This window comes from Mastigoproctus giganteus, chromosome 4, assembly GCF_048544385.1.
Source record: "Mastigoproctus giganteus isolate SK-2022 chromosome 4, ASM4854438v1, whole genome shotgun sequence".
NCBI lineage: Eukaryota > Metazoa > Arthropoda > Arachnida > Uropygi > Thelyphonidae > Mastigoproctus > Mastigoproctus giganteus.
Genome location: NC_143578.1, coordinates 95136594 through 95157101, shown reverse-complemented (window position 1 = coordinate 95157101; position 20508 = coordinate 95136594). Strand labels below are relative to the sequence as shown.

Below are 20508 nucleotides of genomic sequence, written 5' to 3'. Positions count from 1 at the left end.
TAAAAGAAAACTGCATGCATACCCTGTACAAACGAAAGAAGTTCACTGTGAAAATATCTTTGGCAAAAATGAAAACCGTTTTATGCTCACGCCCACTACTTACTCTACTGTATCAATGTTAGAGACATCAGTGTCATACTTCAGTCCGAAATATTTAATATGAACAATGTGGTGGTTTATGCTCATGATTGCTACTTACTCTACTGAATCAACATTTGAAAGAGGTTAACGAAATTCAAGCTAATAGCCTAATTACCATTTTGATTGTAGCCATTTGTTGAACAGTATGATTGCTACAATACGAGTATTTGTATTGTTACAATCAATACTTTTCTGATTACTGAAAGTCACACTGCTATAGTTGAGTGTTCAACGATGCCAAAGTCAAATGCAGAGCACTGTCGAGAATATCGAACAAGCCAACCTAAGAAAATAAAGACGGAAGTAGCAGTGAGTGTGCAAAAACAACAAAGACTAGCAAGCTTGCATAAATGATAAAAAAAAAACAAACCAAGCATTATATTTAGCAGTGCCTTCAACCAGCAATGCTGCTCCATCTAACAATGATGTACCTGAAGTGAGTATTATGTACAACAGAACATTTCTCCAATTGCAGAGCAGCTAAGTTTAAATGATAAAGTTCCTTTTTCTTGCACCAACTACTATTTATATAAGAACACACATCTAGAGTTTGAAAGGAGATTTATGAAAAATGATTTCTGTTCTGTTCTGCACGCTAAATATGCAATCGTGTGTGTGGTTCGAAAATGACACAAAGAAACCAGCTGCTAAAGATGCACCATTGATACACACTGTATTTCCCGGTGTCAATGTTAACAGGATCTTTGTGTAATAGTCGTAGAGGATCACTTCAGAACAACACCATTCCAGCGCTATTGAAGTCAAATGGCTTTGTCTAACCAGAAATTCCACAACATTTAATGAAGTTGTATTTCGTGACAGAGAGAGAGGCTTATTTTTCCTTGCTTACCATTCATGCAGATAAGCAGCTTGAGACACACATAAGGACAATACAGCATTCTGGGCCAAGTGATCAATGTGCCTATTTCTGTCACATGATGGTTCATCACTTGCCAAGGGAGATTGACGATGATCATTGTATAAACATGCATATAAAACACAAGAAAATACACAAGTCCAGCTATTTGATCGGGTTAGTAAGAAAGCAAGTGTTAAAGCGTGACACGCCTCTCTATTGATTGTATCAAATTATGATAGATGTTATTCTTTGATGATAGTCACATGGAAATTAATTTGGCTAAAGACAACATAAGAGAAGCGTTTCTGATCCAGGAAAGTCTCATCACCCAAGAGCAAATGCCGTTGTGGAGTGATGATAAATATCTTAGAATCACCCCAGGGAAAACTAATGTACTGCAAAGCTTACTGTTTGATGAACACGCAGAGGAACTGTCCTTTCCCCAGCATTTATCTTGGACAATTCAGAACTTTCAGAGAGAATTTACGTGCAACTCCATTCATGATGGCAATGAGCAAGCTAAGACAATCTGACTGACATGGTGTTACTCCGTATCATCGCCTTTACTTAGCAATGAAGATAATGAGATTGAGAATGAGACTCTTTGACAATGGCTTTCAAATACATAAATAAGGATACTAAACTGACCCATGAGGAAGTTCAATCAAAAGAATACATTAACAGTTGTATCAAAAAAAATTTGGCCTTCCTAAAGATAATTCCAAACTCAATCTACTACCAGAATCAACATAAGTGCGATCTAATCACTATTATTAGACATCTCAGTAAATCTAAGTGTTCTTGACTCTGAGTGCCAGTGAAATCGGTTGGCCATGCTTGCTTCAGCTTTTGTACAAGTTACAGAATAACGGGTGTGATATTAGTGAGGATGATGAGAGCAACATGGACTTCATGCAGAAGGCGACACTAGTGAATAAACATTCTGTAACTTGTGCAATATACTTCAAGAAGACTGTGGATGTAATTATGAACATACTGCAGTTGATCAGGAATGAATCTGGACCACAGTTTGCGGATTTCAGTTTGGAGTGTATTATGTTATGTGAAATACTATTCACTTATTCTTCCCCATGAATCAATTTGGAAACTTTTAAATAAATAAATTTTCTGTTTATACTCCCGGACGACCAAACAGTCAGAAGAGTTATAGCCCGTTTTGGTCAATTTTATGTGGTCAACTTTTTCAAGCATATAGAATTTCAACATCATGGTAGTCCACATTTTCACATTTTGCCTCAGCTAAATAATGCTCCCAAAGACCCTTTGGCGCGAGAAAAAAGAAGATGCTATTGCAATGATTGACAAGTTAGCATCTGATTCCACTAGCGAGGCTTCAAGGAGCACAAAGTTTCAAACTCACAAACATACATTCAGTGTTGCAAGAAAATAACGCCAGATAAACGACAGACGTGCCGAGTTGAAGCACTATTCATGCCTTGTCGCTCGACCACTATATTAGTGCCCATGCCTAAGACAGACGGACGCAAAGTAAAATACGCCACTCACTACAAGATGTGCCAAAATCTAGAGGATAACAATTATGCCAGCATTGATGCCTTCTTTGGGGCGAACAATGTAAACTCCTATGACTATTACTTGGATGTGCTCAGAGCTGGCATAATTTGGGCCAAAATATTTCTCAAACGTCAACCGAGTGAGAAGGGGCACAATCTGTTCAACCCATCCATATGTAAAATTTTGAAATCAAACACAGATATCCAATTCATATTGGAGGAATACTCTTGTACTCCATATGTACTCTATATCCTCATGAGTACATGAAAAAGATAAACCGAGGAAGCAATTTATAGCAACAGATCATTACGATCATGAACAAGCACCTGGATTTTGACATTGTCGAAATCACAAAACTATCCAATGACATGCTCGACAGCCTCAAGATCAAAAGTCATTAAGAAGCTGCCTAATACTTGCTATGTCAGCCCACGATGCAGAATCTGTGCCAAAAGAAATCACTTTCCTCTCACACCAGCTTGTGCAATGAATGTATACAAGACGCATACAGTACGTTTGATAGTGGTTTACAAGTACGAAAAGGGGCACGAACAGCAATTGGTTTATGTCGCTGTCATGCATAACTGACATAAAAGGAGTTTACATTATCTCACTGACCAGCGACAAGAGATTCTACCAAAGCCTGAGAAATGTTACAATAACCATCGATCTACAAAATGAGTTTGCCAGGCTCGCGTTCTAGTACCTCTCGTGCTTGGGGGTTTTCATAAAAAAATGAACAAGTATTTCAATGAAATGACAACTAATTGGCTACAAACAAGACATGGCAGGTTGCTCGAATTCATACATGACAGGAAAGAACTCTCAGTTCTCTCACTCAACTGTCAAAGCCTACAGGCACACCACGCTGACACTATTACACAGCAATCCAAAATCTTGCTGTTATCTGAGACTTTGTTAGACAATAATGAGCGTCAGCAACCTGAACTTTGTTTGCATGGTTCAATTCAGACATGAAACCAAACGGACAGCTGGTGTCGCAATATATCACAACAAGATGGATGAGGTACACATTGTTATGCCATACTTACATATCTATCGACACACAACTGGTCTGACAGTCAGTGTTCAGCCCCTTGGCGATATATGTACAGCAGCGTACTTGTTATCCAATGGCCAAGTGATACAATGGTTGCCTATATTTCTCCTAACAGTAACATACGTGATATAATTGACTTCATTAATTTCATTTTGTTGCCATACTCGTACTGGCATACTCATGATCACGAGCAGTGATTTCACTGTTAACTTTAGATTGGAAGAAAATAAACTGTTAATTACTTTCCTGCAAGATTCGTTCAATATAACTCTCAACACTAATCCCTCAATTTCAATTATAAGATCAGGCATCTCAACTGATGCTGTTTTCCAGAGACATTTAGATACGCTTGAAATTGCAGGTATGCGTCTCTTACTTAAGTTATCATAAATCCATTGTACCTTGTCTTCCAACTGAAATTAAAGAAATTTGTGAATGATCAATAAAATATTTACAATACAAAAGCTCTTTTATTTTGTGATCAATATATACAAATCAAAATACCTAAAATAAATGTGACGATTACTAATATTTATGGAAATGGCATCATTACCATGTTGGATTTTCACGTTTATTTTTTATCAAAGATGCGAGATGGAAATTAAGTCGTTTCCACATTCTATTTTTGCATTTCTTTTTCGTCAAAGATGTGAGGCATAAATGATGTCATTTCCACATTTTCATGATAAATTGGTTTTTACTTCAGTCTGAACTTTAGTAGATGTTGCCAGAGATGTTTTCAAATCAAAAACTGAGGTTGGCAGCATGCCACTGTTTTACATTTCCACTAAATTATATATATATATGGAACGAACACAACTAACACATTGGAATATGAAGTCTATGTCCCAACATATAATTCAGCGAAAATGAAAAACAATAGCATGCTGCCAACCTCAATTTTTTAAACAATAACAGTTAAAGTCACTTCAACACAACTGTAGAGCTGGTGGAGTCATGTGGAAACTCAACATTGCCTTTATCAATAAAATTGCCAGTACCATTTAACCTGGCAGTACATACAAAGAAACAAGTTTCACCATGATAAAAATTTGTTGCATGACCACCACCAGCCATCCTCACTCTGTTCTGAATACAAAGATTCTTCCCACCTTTCTCCATGGTATTTCTGGTGATTACAAACTGCTTTCTTCATAAACAAAACCCAAAATTAAACCAACGTCCCACACATATACAATGCTACACTTTTCCAAACTGAGTTGTAAATTAGGAGTTTAAGCTGTTTCTTTTCATGCTCAATTATTAGATTTCAATATATTAAACAAAAAATGAAAGATAAAACATACTACTTTTCAAATAGGACTTTTAAATTGAAGTTTTCAGGTACAAAATCATGTGACTGCAAAAAACTATTTAAAATTAAATTGTGTTATTTTATAAAGTTTCTACTTACAGTATGTTGTGATACTGGAGAAAGAGACAAAGTGCCAATTGTTTTTATTAATTCATCCACACTTGCACTGTTTGGAGCACCATTGGTAAGGGGCTTGATTTCTATGTGGATTTTCTTTTCTTTTTCTTCATCATCTAATAAAAAGTTTCATTTTTCCAATATGAATTTATATTAAAATATTAATTGTGGTAAAATTTAAATGAAGCCACTATTATGATTGCTAATTAGAGCAAAATATGCATGTAGCATTTAATTTTTAACTGTATTTCAATTCAGAAGTAACTATACTGATTGAGATACCCTTAAAAATACTACAGGTTGTTGGTTATTTGCTGTTTAATGGCATATTGGCAACCAAGGCCATAATGCACCAAACCAAGGTTAAAGATATTGTAGTTGAGGTTTTGACTGCTAGGGACACTGCCTACAAACCAGGATACAAATATGTGAACTACTTACTACTAAACCAGATCACTGACATTAACAAAACAATGACTTAAAATCCTGAAAGTATTACAACCATAGAAGTAGTACCAAGTTAGTCTTAAGTGTAACAGAACTTGTATAGGTTATGTTACACATCATACATCACAAAGAAGTTTGGAAACAGGCTACAAAGGTTAGTTTGTGTTGATTAGCATCAGCAACTAAAGTTTACTCTGTCCGTGTTTATTCTCTGGCAAGGTTAATGAACTCTGTCTTGGCAGGTCTTTGTAGGTGGTAGATGACTTTCATCAACCGGTGAAATACCACCACTTTGCTTATTGGAGGCTTAAGTGGTGAAACCCATGTTTCGTCTCTAGAGCAAAGTTCCCGGCATCCCCCCCCCCCATACTTCTCCTTCAACCCATGCACAGTACTAAGTACTATAGGTTTTGATACCTTTCGTGTTTGGGGTTTTCATAAAAAAAAAAAAAAAAAAAAAAAAAAAACTAAAGTGAAGAAGAGGGGGGGGGGGGTTAGTGCAGCATTCACCAGACTAAGCTAAGATAAGGTAGTATAGCAAAGGGACCTACAAAATTAATCTCCAAGAAATGAACCTGCTGCTTAAACAGATATCATTTTATTTCTTATATATATATATATATATATATATATATATATATATAGTTGCTTCGTGACTTAACAGTTCCGTTCCAAAGACCATGTTGTAAGTCGGACATAAGTCCTGTTTTTTATGTACATAAAGAGTTTTTTTCTTTTTTTTATTTAATTGTTTGTTTATTTATTTATTAACTTAATTTTCTTTTAATTTTATGCTTTATTAGTTTTATATTTTATTAGTTTAGTTTTTACAAATCTTCAAGGCGCCTCCGTAGCCAGGTGGGAAGGAGCAGCAGTGCGTAGCACACGCTTCTTGATTAGACCGGGGTTCGAGCCCGTCACCACCAAATACGGAGGATGCGGAAAGGTCAGGGAATGACCACCGCATATCCCGGAGCAATATGGCCTTAGCTGCTAATACTCCTAAAAACCAAATAACAAACAAATCTTCAAAATCTGTTCTTTACAGCACACACCATTTCCAAACACCCATCATCTAGGAGTGTCAGTGTTGTTGTCATCTGAATGGATCTAACCCCGGGGGCTCACATCTGGTGAGTATGGGCTTGGCACACCCAGGGTCCTGAGCTGGATATCATCATTCTTCTCTTTCTTGGTGATTCCCTTCTACTTTTCTCTCTCTCTCTCTCTCTCTCTCTCTCTCTCTCTCTCTCTCTCTCTCTCTCTCTCTCTCTCTCTCTCAGGGTAATAGGGTAATTTGGGATTTTTTTTTTTTTTTTTTTGGCTGGTGCAGCATAAGCCTCAGGCTTCCTTGCACCATATAGCTAATAATAATAATAATAATAATAATAATAATAATAATAATGTTTCATGTTATATGCATTAAATAAGTTGCCAGAAGCCTATCTGATAAGAATTAATACATTTGGGATTCACATGTTTTCTCAGTCTGTTGCTAAGCTTCAAAGTGAAAGGATGCTTATACAATTATTTTATTTTATTTTTTTTTATTTATTTATTTTTTTTTTTATATTTTTTTGTCCCTGTAGCATAATTTAAGTACATAGAGAGATGGGTTTTCAAATGCAGATACAGAGAATTAAGTGTTAGAAAAATGCATCTAACTCAAAATTTATGATTTGGGGACAATATTACTGGCTATCTGTGTGGTTGTTGGAGTTGTTGTTGGAGTGGGATTTATTGGCGCAAGGGCTGCCATGACAATATTGCGCCTTATCTGTGTGGATGCTCCCTTTAATACCACTGCGCTCATAGCTGAGGTTATATAGCAGCATTACAGCTGTGTAAAATATTTAAATTGTTTTCCATCATAAGTCCAGATGGTGGTAAGTCGAAGAGAGACTGTATGTATGTATGTACGTACGTATATATATATTATTAGAAATATAGAATATGAACATTTCAGAGACATGAAACTGATGATCAAATTGCAACTCTCCCTGTAGCATAATGTTGCCCTAGAGTAAAGGTTGTTAGAATAAAGGCTGCCTTAGAAATATTGACAATAAAATTGTCAATATTTCCAGGGCAACTCATCAAATAAACTGTTCAATAAAAATGAAGAGTTGATGCGATATTCATTCCTAAACCACAAGCTGTTAAGTCTGTTGTTTTCAGAATGACTATGATCTAATGGCACAGTAAGGAGGACAAAAAGTATGGCCTGTTGTGAACATCATATAGGTAGTTCCTGTTTTGCACCAATTTGCAATAGCATCAGTTACTAACTACCAGGCCATATTTATTTATTTATTTTAGCAATTTTCTATTTTTTTTTTTTTTTTTTTTTTTTTTGTGCAATTTTTCATAAATTGAAAGTTTAAAATCATCAGACAAAATTTATCAGCATCGTACTGTACTAGGTATCATGCACTGTTCAAGTGATCAAGAACAATCTGAGACAATAAGCAATTAGCGCTCCATATTATAGCCAATCAGACGAGAAAACTTCCAGCCCACAAAGTAGCCACTCGTGGATGTGGGTGGTAAATGTTCATGCAGTGAAGCATTCAACTGGTTCTTGTTTATGCCATTTACACATGTTGCAAATTTATTATGCTAACATTTTTTATTAATTGTGCTATTAATAAATTAAATAATAAGTAATAATAGTGGTAGCCACGTGCAGTTTTTGCCAATCGAGTTATAAAGTTTTTAATTTAATAGAATAAAGAGATGGCATGTCTGGTAAAAGATGTTCGAGGAAACCAAGTACAAATGAAAAGGCATGTCAATCAATCACATTGGAAAATATGGTCCTTGAAGTTGTCACAGATATTCTCTCAGATATGCCAGACAAGCTGTACTTGCTACCTGGGAGTCTAAAATGATGATGGAACTGATATTCGGGTGACACTGAAGTCAATTCAAGTGGACCCAATTTCGGCGAAGTCCGGACAGTCTATGACAGCCAAATCCTCTGCTTGCACCTTCATGATGGTGGGACTGTTAGTAATCCTGGGTATAACCTGCATGCACAAGTACATGGTGGGTGACCACCCAGGTGTGAACCAACGTAAGCAGGGGTCGAGGTGTGGCACCCACACCACATAGTGGAATCCCGACCCTCTATATTACCAGGCAGTACAAAGGTCGCGGGTTCGATTCCTGCCTCGGGCTGGATATCACGATGGTGCCGAACCAACCAGTTGGTTGGATATCCCGGCCACGATAGACGAAGGAAGCAAGAAAAAACTGGTTCCTTCATGTATTGATCACATCATACAAAATAAATAAATCAACTGGTGCAATACCACCACTTTGCTTATTGGGGGCTTGAAGTGGTAAACCCATGTTTAGTCTATAGAGATAAGTTCCGGTCAACCCATCCCTATCTCTTCCATCATGCAGTATGATTGATGACTTTTGACGTTATGATGAACATCGTGGAGAGATCCAATCTTCCTTACATTTCGAGGGTACAGCTCTAAAACGGTGTTCGCAGATGACCGCTAGTTAGTACACTGGACCAAACCTATTGGTAACTCTCTAGGAGGCTTCCGGATCAGCTAGTGTATAATCTTGCTACCTCTACTCTGCCAGATAGTCACTGGATGGAGTCCGAGTAGTCTGTATGCAGGGAGCATTGTCGAGGCCACGTTATGTCAAGTATCTGTGTATATTCTTACCATGTGTACACCATATCCAAAAATTTCATTACTTCATACAGCATGTCCCACCCACTTTTTCTTACTATTGAATACACCATGAATTGTCAAACTAATAGAGTAAGCTTATCTGCGAAAAGATCTAAACCTCCCAAGCACTTCCTAATTCATTTCACAAATATAAGTGGTCTCAATTCTAATGTCAATGACCATTTCCACTTGCAGTCTGCCAAACCCCATGTACTTTTTCTGACAGAATCTCAGTTATCGGTTGATTCAACTACTGCTCATCTCAGATTATTCGCTGTACGATTCCTTTCGTCTCAAAGGTGGTACTTGTGCATATGTCCGTTCTGATATTCCCTGTCAGAGACTTGGCAATTTGGAATCTCCTCTCTTTGATCTTCTCTGGCTTAAAATCTCTCTACCTCATTGTGTCAAATTCATCTGTTGTCTCTACCGTTCTCCGAACTCCACTAATCACTTGGAGCTCTTTGACTTCCTCTCTTTGCACCTTGACTTTCTCCAGTCCAACTTTCCTAACAGTGAGGTAATTTTCCTTGATGATTTTAATGTTCACAACTCCAGCTGGCTTCTGTTTTCTCATCACACCAACCCAGCTGGTCGAGATGCTGAGGCTTTTACAATTACTAATGACCTTGCACAGATTGACCTTACACCATATGGCAATAGTATTTGCCATATGGTGTAAGGAACCCATAGGCATTTGCTGTGCTGGCAAAAAAAAAAAAAAAAACCAAGTAAATAGAAAAATACAAATTATATACTTCCCACCTCACACATAACTATCCAGTTGACCTTTAAATTTATTTAAACTGTCAGCCTCAATTACCTGCGAGAGCAATTTGTTGCAGCAATCAATGACTCGCTGCCTAAAAGAAAACATCCTACAATCTAATCTAAACCTCAACCCCTGTAATTATTTGAATTTGTGACCCCTAGTTCTGGAATTCTTTATAACAGGAGAATTCCACCTTCATTCATTTTATTAATCCTTCTCAGAGCCTTATAAACCTCAATCACGTGACCTCTGAGGTGCCTGGTTGCCAAGCTCTGTAGCCCACATAATCAGAGTCTTTCCTCATACAGCCTCATATAGTATTCCAAATGTGGTCTTACAATTGCCTTATACAGCAAGTTTATGACCTCCCTACCTCTACAGGATAACATATGAAAAATCTTTGATAGGACACCACAGGCTTTCCTGGCTGCCAGTTTTTCTTCAGAAAACTCCATATCTTCCCATATTATGACTCCCAGATCCCTTTGCTCCTCCACTGCTTCTAATTCAACCACTGCTTCAAAAAAATAATACACAAAGTGTATAATTTATTTACACTTGGTGTATAATTTTGATGAATAAAAAAAAACTGAAGTAGATAAGAAAATACAAATTATATGCTTCCCTCCTTTCACAGGTAACTATCCAATTAACATTTGAATTTATTCAAACTGTAATCCTCACCTACCTGTGAGAGAATCGTGTTCCGGCAATCAATGACTTGCTGGCTAAAAGAAAACTTACTACAATATAATGTATATACAGTCAGTCCTCGTATAACACATGTTTACATTACACGAATTCGATCATACACGATTTATAAATAGGGGAACGATATCTTATATAGCATGAACCGAATTCGCTTATGCACGATTCGCCTTTGTGTTTACAAGAAATGGCAGTCGAACACGGAATCACCCCAACTGAATGCAACACGATAGGAATGAAGAGAAGATTCTGAAAATGTATTTATGTGTTTTATATCAGTGAAGGGGAAACACATTTCACCATAATAACGTAAAAACCAACACAATTCCAGCAATCGCTATAATCGCAAATGCAATTAGATCGAGTTTACTACCAGTTTATAACAGATTCCACTAGCAGAAACGCAACTGGAAATTGTATTTATTGTTTTATGGTAGTAACCAATAGAAATGTGCTTTAGTAAAATGTGAGGTGTTAATAGTGTATCTCTGCCTTTACGGTGTTGTTTATTCAGTTGCTACATGCGCACAGCTTTGTTTATGTGTATCAAGCGAGCCTACTCGTTTTGTAATTGTGCTTTATTGCCTAAAAATGAGTAAAATAGCTAAAAGGTGTGAAAAGGAAGCGTCCTGGTGAAGACACTGCAGATTCAGAGAGAAAAAAAAAAGCAATATCGATAAACAGAGGCGGACTGAGTAAAAAATTCTTACCTTATAGTGGCCTTATACTACGGTTTATGGCCTAAAATCACACCGGCCTCTGGCCCACCGGGTTTACCTGGTAAGGCTTATGGCCAGTCCACCCCTGTCGATAGCGAAAAAATATGAAACTGTGAAACGCTTTGAGTGAAATGAAAGACCATGTGATATTGCACATGCTACAGATCTAAATGAGGCAACACCGAGAATTACAAAGAATGCAGAGAAAATAAAAACAACTTTCATAGCAGGAACAACTCAAAGTGCAATTAAAATCCATTAGATTAAGACACAAAGAAATGGAAGAGATGCAACGGCTGTCAACTGTTTGGATAGAAAATCAAACAAAAAACAAGTTTGCTTACGACAGAAGCAAAAGCATTAGCAATATTTCATTACGTAATAGTCGTAATAAAATACTTACGTATTTTATTACGATTATTTATTGTGTTTGGTAATGTTTTGGTTACAAATGTGTGTTCAATCTTGGGTGGTCGGCACCTAACCCTATTTTTCCCATAGGGCCTGTTGTTTATATTACACGATTTTGCATTGCACGAGGGTTTCTAGGAACACAACTATCGTGCTATACGAGGACTGACTGTATACCTCAACCCCTATAATTATTTGAATTTGTGACCCCTAGTTCTGGAATTCCTTATACCAGGAGAATTCCGGCTTCATTCATTTTATTAATCCCTTTCAGAGGCTTATAAACTTCAATCAGGTCACTTCTGAGGTGCCTTGTTGCCACACTCTATAGCCCACATAATCAGAGTCTTTCCTCATACATTCATCTTTCTGCCAATTTCATCATTCGAGTTGCCTGTCTTTGGAATCTTTCAAGAAGCTCGATGTCTTTTTCAAATAAGGTCTCCATACTTGAACACAGTATGGTCTTACAATTGCCTTTTACAGCAGGATTATGAATTCCCTATCTCTACAGGATAACATATGATAAATCATCGATAGGACACCATGGGCTTTCCTGGCTGCCTGTTTTAAGTTCAGAAAACTTCATATCTGCCCATATTATAACTCCCAGATCCCTTTGCTCTGCCACTGTTTTTAATTCAACCACACCAAGTGTATAATTTATTTGTGGGTTGCTATTCCCCAATTATAAGACCTTGCATTTAGTAGCATTAAAATATAGCTGGCACTTCTCTGAACATCTCTGAAATCTGTTCAGGTCATCCTAAAGGAGCGCTGCTTGGCACTGATCATTAAACCTATTCTGCAAATTTCGACATCATAACTTCTATCCCTTCATCGAAGTCATTTATGAAAATGAGAAACAACAGTGGTCCAAGAACTGATTCTTGAGCGACCCTACTTATGACATTATGCCAATCTGAAGAATATCCATTAATCACAACCCTCTGCCTTCTCTGCCCTGCGGCCACCTAGCAATCCATCTCAGAATCTTACCAGTAATCCCAACCTGCTCAAGCTTATTTTTCTCTAAATCCAGCTCATAAATAACTGTGCCAAAATAACCTATTCAGTTAGTTAAGCATGATTTGCAATTAGCAAATCTATGTTGTATGTCCTTCAGAATGCCATATCAATCTAAATTGCATTCTTAATCATTACTGCTATGATTTTTCCTACCACTGAAGTTAGTCCATCCAGTCTGTAGTTACGAACTTCATTCTTTGAACCGCTTTTAAGTATTGGTGATACACTGGCACTTCTCCAATCCAAAGAAATTGTGCCAGAATCCAAAGATGCCCTCATAATTAAACCCAATGGTTCAATACACTCCCTCATGCTCTCCCTCAAAACTGCAGGGTATATGCCATCAGCTCTGGGAGCCTTACTTGCCTTTATGCTCAAAGGTTTTTCTAATAAGCAATCATCTGTAAAGACGACATCAATTATTTCATGTGGCTCAGCCTCTTTTCAGCGTGAAGGGACTTTCTTCAGTAAAGACTGATGCCAAGTACCTATTCAATTCGTCCACAACATCAGCTGGGTTATCTTAGACTTTCCCACATCCACTGCACAAGGGACCGATCTGATTGCTTTCTTCTTTGTTGTATTCACATACATGAAAAATTCTTTGTCCCCATTCTTTACACTCTTAGTCAGTGCTTTCTCTTATGCAACCTTGGCTTCCTAAATTTATCTGTGGTACTATACTTATAGCTGTTCCAGACTTTAGTACTTTTCATTGCTCCACAACTGTCCCATGCTATCTTTTTCTGCTCCATTTGACCAGCCAGTCTGCAGTTATCCATTTCAGCATCCTTCTCCTCCTGCAATATTTTTTAAAGCTATGTATACATTCATTGTTTCTGTGACTTTTTGCTAAAGTATTCCATAATTCAAATGTATTTGCCATCCCTCATATAGCACCTTAAACTGTGAAAGTCCCCTCTTCTTAAGTTAAAACCAGTGCCTTTACCTTTAACTACTGCAACATCTTTCTTAATCTTCCAACTGACAATTGCATGATCACTTCCTGAAAATGTTTCTTGTACTTTAAGCCCTGTGACGTCAATTCAATCATTAGTAATGATGACGTCAAGAATATTCTCACCTCTAGTACTTTCTCTAACATGATAGTACAAATAATAATAATCATCTAGTTTATTTAAAATAGTTTTTCCCCATGGTGAGTTTCCCTCCCACTTATTCTAATCAATATGGACAGATTAAAGTCATCTATAATAAGACATTCATGCTTACTTGCCCATTTCACCTGCATGTTAAGTCTTCAGACTCAGCAAAAGCTCTTTTCATGCTGAGGCTGCTTTTTATAAGAGGCATGACCCTACCAACCTTTCTGTCTTCCCTATCTTTCCTAAATACATTATACATACTGTAATGTAACTCATCATCACCAATTTCAGAGTGTACACATTTCTAATAGCCCTATTATATCAACATTAGTTGTCCTAACAAAGAGTTCAAATTGAGCCACAGCTGAAACTAATCAATCTTCTACAGGTTACTACCCTGACACACCCCTTGAAGTTATATAGGTTTGTATCCCAAGCTTTATCTTCCTCCCTCATTTGAAACATTGCTATCCTCAGAACATCTTATCAACATCAGCTGTTTTGGCAATAAACAAGAATTCATGAGGTCGGTGCAAGAATTACTTTGAATCATATCATCAGATAAACATCGACCTAAATTGCCCTTACCCCCCCCAACTAGCAGTTTCCGTGAACCCTTAGGGTATCCAACGTTGATACTGGCAAAAAATCCTTGCACCACCTTTGTTCAAATGAATACCATCTCTACAAAATAGATTCCTTTTAACGACAAATGTGGGCTGATAAAAATTTCCTCCCCTAGAGGCTTACAGACTCCCTCAAATTTTGATTTAATTCACAAGGCTTTCAGCATATAATTCCTCCAATTGAGTCCTGAGAAGAACTGTAGACACATACACATGCAAACCTAAATCTCGGCTTTTTTTCAGCATAGTCCTATGATTAATACAACAGATGGTCAGGTCTGGTATGTTTTATATTATTAGTAGTAGTAGTAGTGGCATGTGATGCAAGAAAGCAAGTGTATGAGCTTATGCAGCATCAGCCAAAAAAAAAAAAAAAAAAAAAATCACACCATTCCCTCCAAATGCCTGTCCAGTTCCTCCTTAAATTTATTCAACCTATCAACTTCCACAACGACAGATGGAAGTTTGTTCCAGCAATTAACCACCAGGTGGCTAAAGGCAAATTTCTGCACATTTATTCTACATCTGTCCTTTCTTAATTTGAATTTATGCCCCCTTAGGTTCATTGTCTGAACAAGTAGAAGGATCCCATCAGAACTCAGTGTGCTCAACCCATTCAAGGCCTTATACACATCAATCAGATCACCGCACAGGTGCCTAGTCTCCAGCCACTGCAATTTGCAGAACTTAAGCCTCTCTTGGTAAGAGGATCCCTTCATTCCTCTCACCAATCTTGTTGCCCTTCTCTGTACGCGCTCAAGTAAATCTACATCCTTCCTAAAATGAGGCCTCCAGACCTATACGCAGTACTCAAGGCGTGGCCTGACCATTGCCTTATACAGAGGGACAATCACCTCCTTTTCCCGGCTAACAAAATTCCTATATATCATTGACAAAACCCCATGACCTGCCCTGGCAGCCTGTCTGCATTGCTCAGAAAACTTCATATCTGACTGCACAATTACTCCCAGGTCTTTTTCATTTTCTACCACCTTAAGTGTAGTACCACACAGTTGGTATGTTTCTCTGGGTTACTTCTACCCATATGCAGTACTTTGCATTTGTCAAGGTTAAACTTCAGTTCCCACTTCTTAGCCCATCTGCCCAAATTATCTAGATCCTGTTGCAGTAGAACACTGCCATTACTGTCATTAACAACTCTGCCACCTTTGCATCATCTGCAAACTTCGACATTAAGCCTGACATACCTTCATCAATATCATTGATAAATATACAAAACAACAGTGGACCCCACACCGAACCCTGTAGGACTCCACTAATAACATTAGTCCACGAAGAGCAGCACCCATTGATTACCACCCTCTGTCTTCTCCCACTTAACCATCCTCTTATCCATTGTAGCAACTTACCCTTAATACCATTCTGCTCCAATTTTGTACAATAATCTTCCATGTACAGCAGTGTCAAAAGCTTTCCTGAAATCCAAATATATGATATCAAAATTATTTTTTGCATCCAGTTCCTTTGTAACCACATCATAATATCCTATCAAATTTGTCAGACAAGACTTTCCCATAACAAACCCATGCCGTGTCTGAATAATTGCTGCAGTCTTGTATAGATGATCCTGCAATGCATCTTTAACCAGTGACTATATTATTTTATCCGGAACAGAAGTTAAACTAACTGGTCTGTAATTACTCGTGTCACCCTTCGATCCCCCCCCTTGTGAATTGGGGACACATTTACACATCTCCAGTCAGTGGGAACCTCCCCTGAGTCCAAGGATGCTTTCATAATTATGGCTAAGGGTTGGCTCAGTTGCTTTGCCGCCTCCTTTAATATAACTCGATAGATCCCATCCACCCCAGGTGATTTTCTTATGTTTAACTTCAACAATTTCTCCTCCACTTTACCCTCAGTTATTACAAAATCATTAAGTATCCTGCTACAATTTGATAACCTTTTGCCATTTTCAAACCTTAATAATTCCTCATGTGTGAATGTAGATGCAAAATACTCATTCAGTTTGTTTGCTATCTGAGCAGGATCATCAACAGTCGAACCATCGATGTCAAGTGGAACAATCAGATTCATCCCCTTCCTTTTAGAGTTTATATAAGTAAAGAAATCCTTGCTGTCTTTTTAGCATCTTTTGCCAAGGATTTCTTGTAACCTGCCTTCGCCTGCCTAACCTCCTTTGTGACCTGATTACAGACTAGATTATATCTGCCATAGGCTTCTGAGTCGCTTGATAATTTATATGCATCCCATGCATTTTTCTTCTCTGTCACAAGTCTCATTAGTTCATTTGATAACCATTTAGGCCTAAACCTTGAACAATATTTCTTAATAGGTATGAAAATTTTAGTAGCATCCACGATTAATTCCTTGAATGCTTCCCACTTAGAATTTACTGTTGGTAACATCGTCAGTTGATCCCGCTGTACAGAATTTAAAAACTTTCTGAGCCCACTGTACTCACCTTTACGGAAGCAAAACCCTTTCCTTTATCCCTGATGGTAATTAAATCTTTAAGTAAATCCCACATCAGTACAATGTGATCACTATCACCTAGTGGTTCCTTTATCTGCAAATTCCTAATACATGAATGATCAGTGCCGATAACCAGATCAAGAGTATTACTCTCTCTCTGGTTGCCTCTCGAACATGCTGCTGCAGAAAACAATCATCCAATAAATCCACAAAAGTCTGACTAGTGTGTGAGTGACCAACCCACAAGTTCCAGTCAATATCTGGGAAGTTAAAATCCCTCATTATAAGACATTCTGATTTACTGGCCCACTCTATTTCTCTGTACAATTGTTCATTGTACTCATTCGAGTCATTAGGCCTATAAACACACTCCTACTCTTATTTTTGCTTTTGCAGTGCTTAGGTCACACCAAACTGACTCAACAGTGCACTGTTCATCTATATCAACTGGGTGCACTTCTTTTGATTTTATGTTTTTTTTAATTAACAGCATAACACCTCCTCCTCCCTTTCTATCCTTTCTGTATGCATTGTACTCCACAAATTCCAGTTCTGCATTCCTTATTTCTGTGTGACACCACATCTCTGCTATCCCAACAATATCTGCTTTTGATGTCTTGACCAACACTTCAAATTCATCAAATTTATTTACTATACATCTAGCATTGGTATACATGCTCCTATTCCTAGATACCCTAACACATCCCATATACCCACCTATTTCACAATGACTGCCATCCGTCCCTGAAACCCCCAACACCCCTCGTCCAGGTTGCTACTTATTCTAATAGAAGTTGTGCAAGAATCACCTTCACTTCTGCCTGCGGCTACTGTCAAACTATTAGTCCTTGTACCCCCCAAGCTATCAATTTTCCACCCACCTAACACTGCCTCGATAGCATCAGCAAATATTCTTGCACCCTTTCTATTTAAGTGTATCCCATCCCTGTAGAAGCAGTCCCTTCTGTTAACAAGCACAGGCCAGACTGAAAAAAATTCTATCCCTTGAGCCTTGCACAATCTTTCCAGGGCCGAATTGATCGACAAGGCTCTCATCATATACTCCTTTTGGCGTGTCTGGGCAGAACTGTAGACACTTTCAAATTCAGCCCTAATTCTCGGCTTTTTTTTAACAGTAACCTGTACTTGTTAAGTAATTCTGCCAGTCTCCTACTCTTGATATCATTAGTGCCAATGTGTACAACTATATCACCTTTTGTGCCCTTAAAAGATGATATCCGCTCTAGAACGTCATCAACCTTTGCCCCTGGCAGACATACCCTGTCCTGTTCCACCTATCCTTTTTACAAAGCATGTTCCCCGTTTCCCTGACAATAGAGTCACCAACAACTACTAGTTCCTGTGGAACCAGCGCATTCTGCCTTGGGGGTTGCCGCTGTGTTGCGTGATGACCAAGTGCAAGCTCTGACGTTGATGTGGGCACCTGAGAGCCTGATGGGCCCTCAATTTAGATCCTTCGAGCGCATCCACCCTGTCCTTCAAGCTCTCATATAGGCCCATAACAATGCTGAGTTGTCACCTGATTTCCTTACACTCCTTACATCGCGCACACACAAGAACATCCCCCATGGCAATATCATGTTCTGTTCCAGAGAGTTCGGCAAACATTTCACAAGTTGCACATTTTTTTTAGGCTGTGATGCATTCGAGAATCACCTCTCTCAAAAAAAAAAAAAAAAAAATAGTCCCTCATGAATGAATAATAATTCTCTCTTTATCTCCATTAAAATCTGACAATCTATTGGTAACGTCATCGATTGTTGGTCCTGGCAACCACACTCTGCTTCTGGATCTTTATTACAAAAAATGTTACGCGATTCCCAATTGACAATGGAGTCCCAACCTGTTTCCCAATAAAACTAGATCACCTTATACCAGAGCAGTCTGCACTTGACTATTCTTTTCTGGACCCGAATCAGGGATGCATCACTTGGCAGGTCAAGATATATTTGAGTCCCAGGTGAGTTCCCAGTTACATTTGTTTCTAGGGCAAACATTTGTTTCTTCAGTGAGTCAAATTCTTCTCGTGATGCACCAAGTTGTAATTTGAGATCAGTACACTCCTTACATTGGTTACAGAGAAAAGAATCACCAGATAAACTAGGTCTGTCCACTAGACTACCCTTAGAATACATCCAACAGGCTATACAAATGAAAGCGCAACTCACACTGGATATACCCTCAGGCATTTCTGTTTGAGTTCCGATATCCCTGGACTTTATATTGTAAGTGAATCTTGCAGCAACCATAATTTAAGTAAAATTTTAACTTTACAAAGCCTATGAAATTTAAATTTACAATATATTACAGAATTTATGTTTCAAAATATTGCAGAATTTAAACCATTGACAAAACTTAAATCACTAAAGAAGTTAAATTTAAGTTACCAAATGAACGTTATGAAATTCCTGCAAAAATATAGATAACAAAGGCTATCCGAGTATTAAACTGTAAAGCCTTAAAAAACCATAAAGCTTCTTCGTCTGAGCCGAAAAGAGAATGGTAGGAAGAGAGATGACGGGAAGAACATGCAGGAGTGGTAGCAAGTGCAGTAACAGTCAGAAGACGCCTCTTCAAAAATGGACTTATAGCCTGTCTCCTACGAAGAAGCCCCTTCTCACACAAAAAATGAAAAAGGCCTGATTAGTTTGGTGTAAGGAGCATGTTAAATAGACCCCTGAACAGTGGAAGTCAGTTATTTTCTCGGATGAGAAGAAATTCAACCTGCATGGCTCTGATGGGAGACAAACGATTCACCGTAGACGTGGTGAAGAATACCATCCAGACAGTATGGTGTCTACAGTGAAATTCCCTACCAGCCAAATGATATGGGGGGGGGTGCATTTCATATCATGGAATAGGTCACCTGCAGTTTATAAAAGGTTCAGTCAGTTATTTTCTCGGATGAGAAGAAATTTGGTGTAAGGAGCCAATGTTTGTTTGTTATTTGGTTTTTAGGAGCATTAGCAACTAAGGCAATATTGCTCTGGGGATATGCGGTGGTCATTCCCTGACCTTTCCACATCATCCGTTATTTGGTGGTCACAGGCTCGAATCCTGGTCTAGTAAATGCCAATGGATACTTGGCTATGCTGGAAGCCAAATTGCTGCCAACCATTAGACACCATTTCAACCTGCCAAGTAACTGCATCTTTCAGGACAACTCTGCTCCTTTTTATCAGGCGAAAAGTGTAAGTAAGCATTCTGTAGTTACTTTAGCTTCATTTCTGCATTAGAGGTTCGACAATAATGTGCTTACATTTGTTACAGGTGAAAAAAATGGTTGGAAGAACGGTCCATTACAACTCTTAGCTGGCCAGGAAACAACCTGGACCTTAATCCCATAGAGAATTGTTGGCATTGTGTGGAATCTGCAGTTGCCAGAAAGAAACCAAACACCCTTCATGAACTTCAGGAAGCCATAATTCGTGTTTGGAACCACGAACTATCAGTTGATTATCTTCAGAAATTGATCTTGTCAATGCC

General features: G+C 38.1%; 1 protein-coding gene across 2 annotated transcripts in view; it reads right to left on the bottom strand.

Moving 5' to 3' along the window:
- The window catches only part of LOC150086924 (F-BAR domain only protein 2), a 726598-nt gene that overhangs the window by 303593 nt on the left and 402497 nt on the right, over positions 1 to 20508 (bottom strand). For both annotated transcript variants that reach the window (XM_090372823.1, XM_090372824.1), the window contains one exon: positions 5011 to 5144. In XM_090372823.1, the coding sequence (XP_090228949.1) occupies positions 5011 to 5144 (134 nt within the window). The remainder of the gene's footprint in view (positions 1 to 5010; positions 5145 to 20508) is intronic.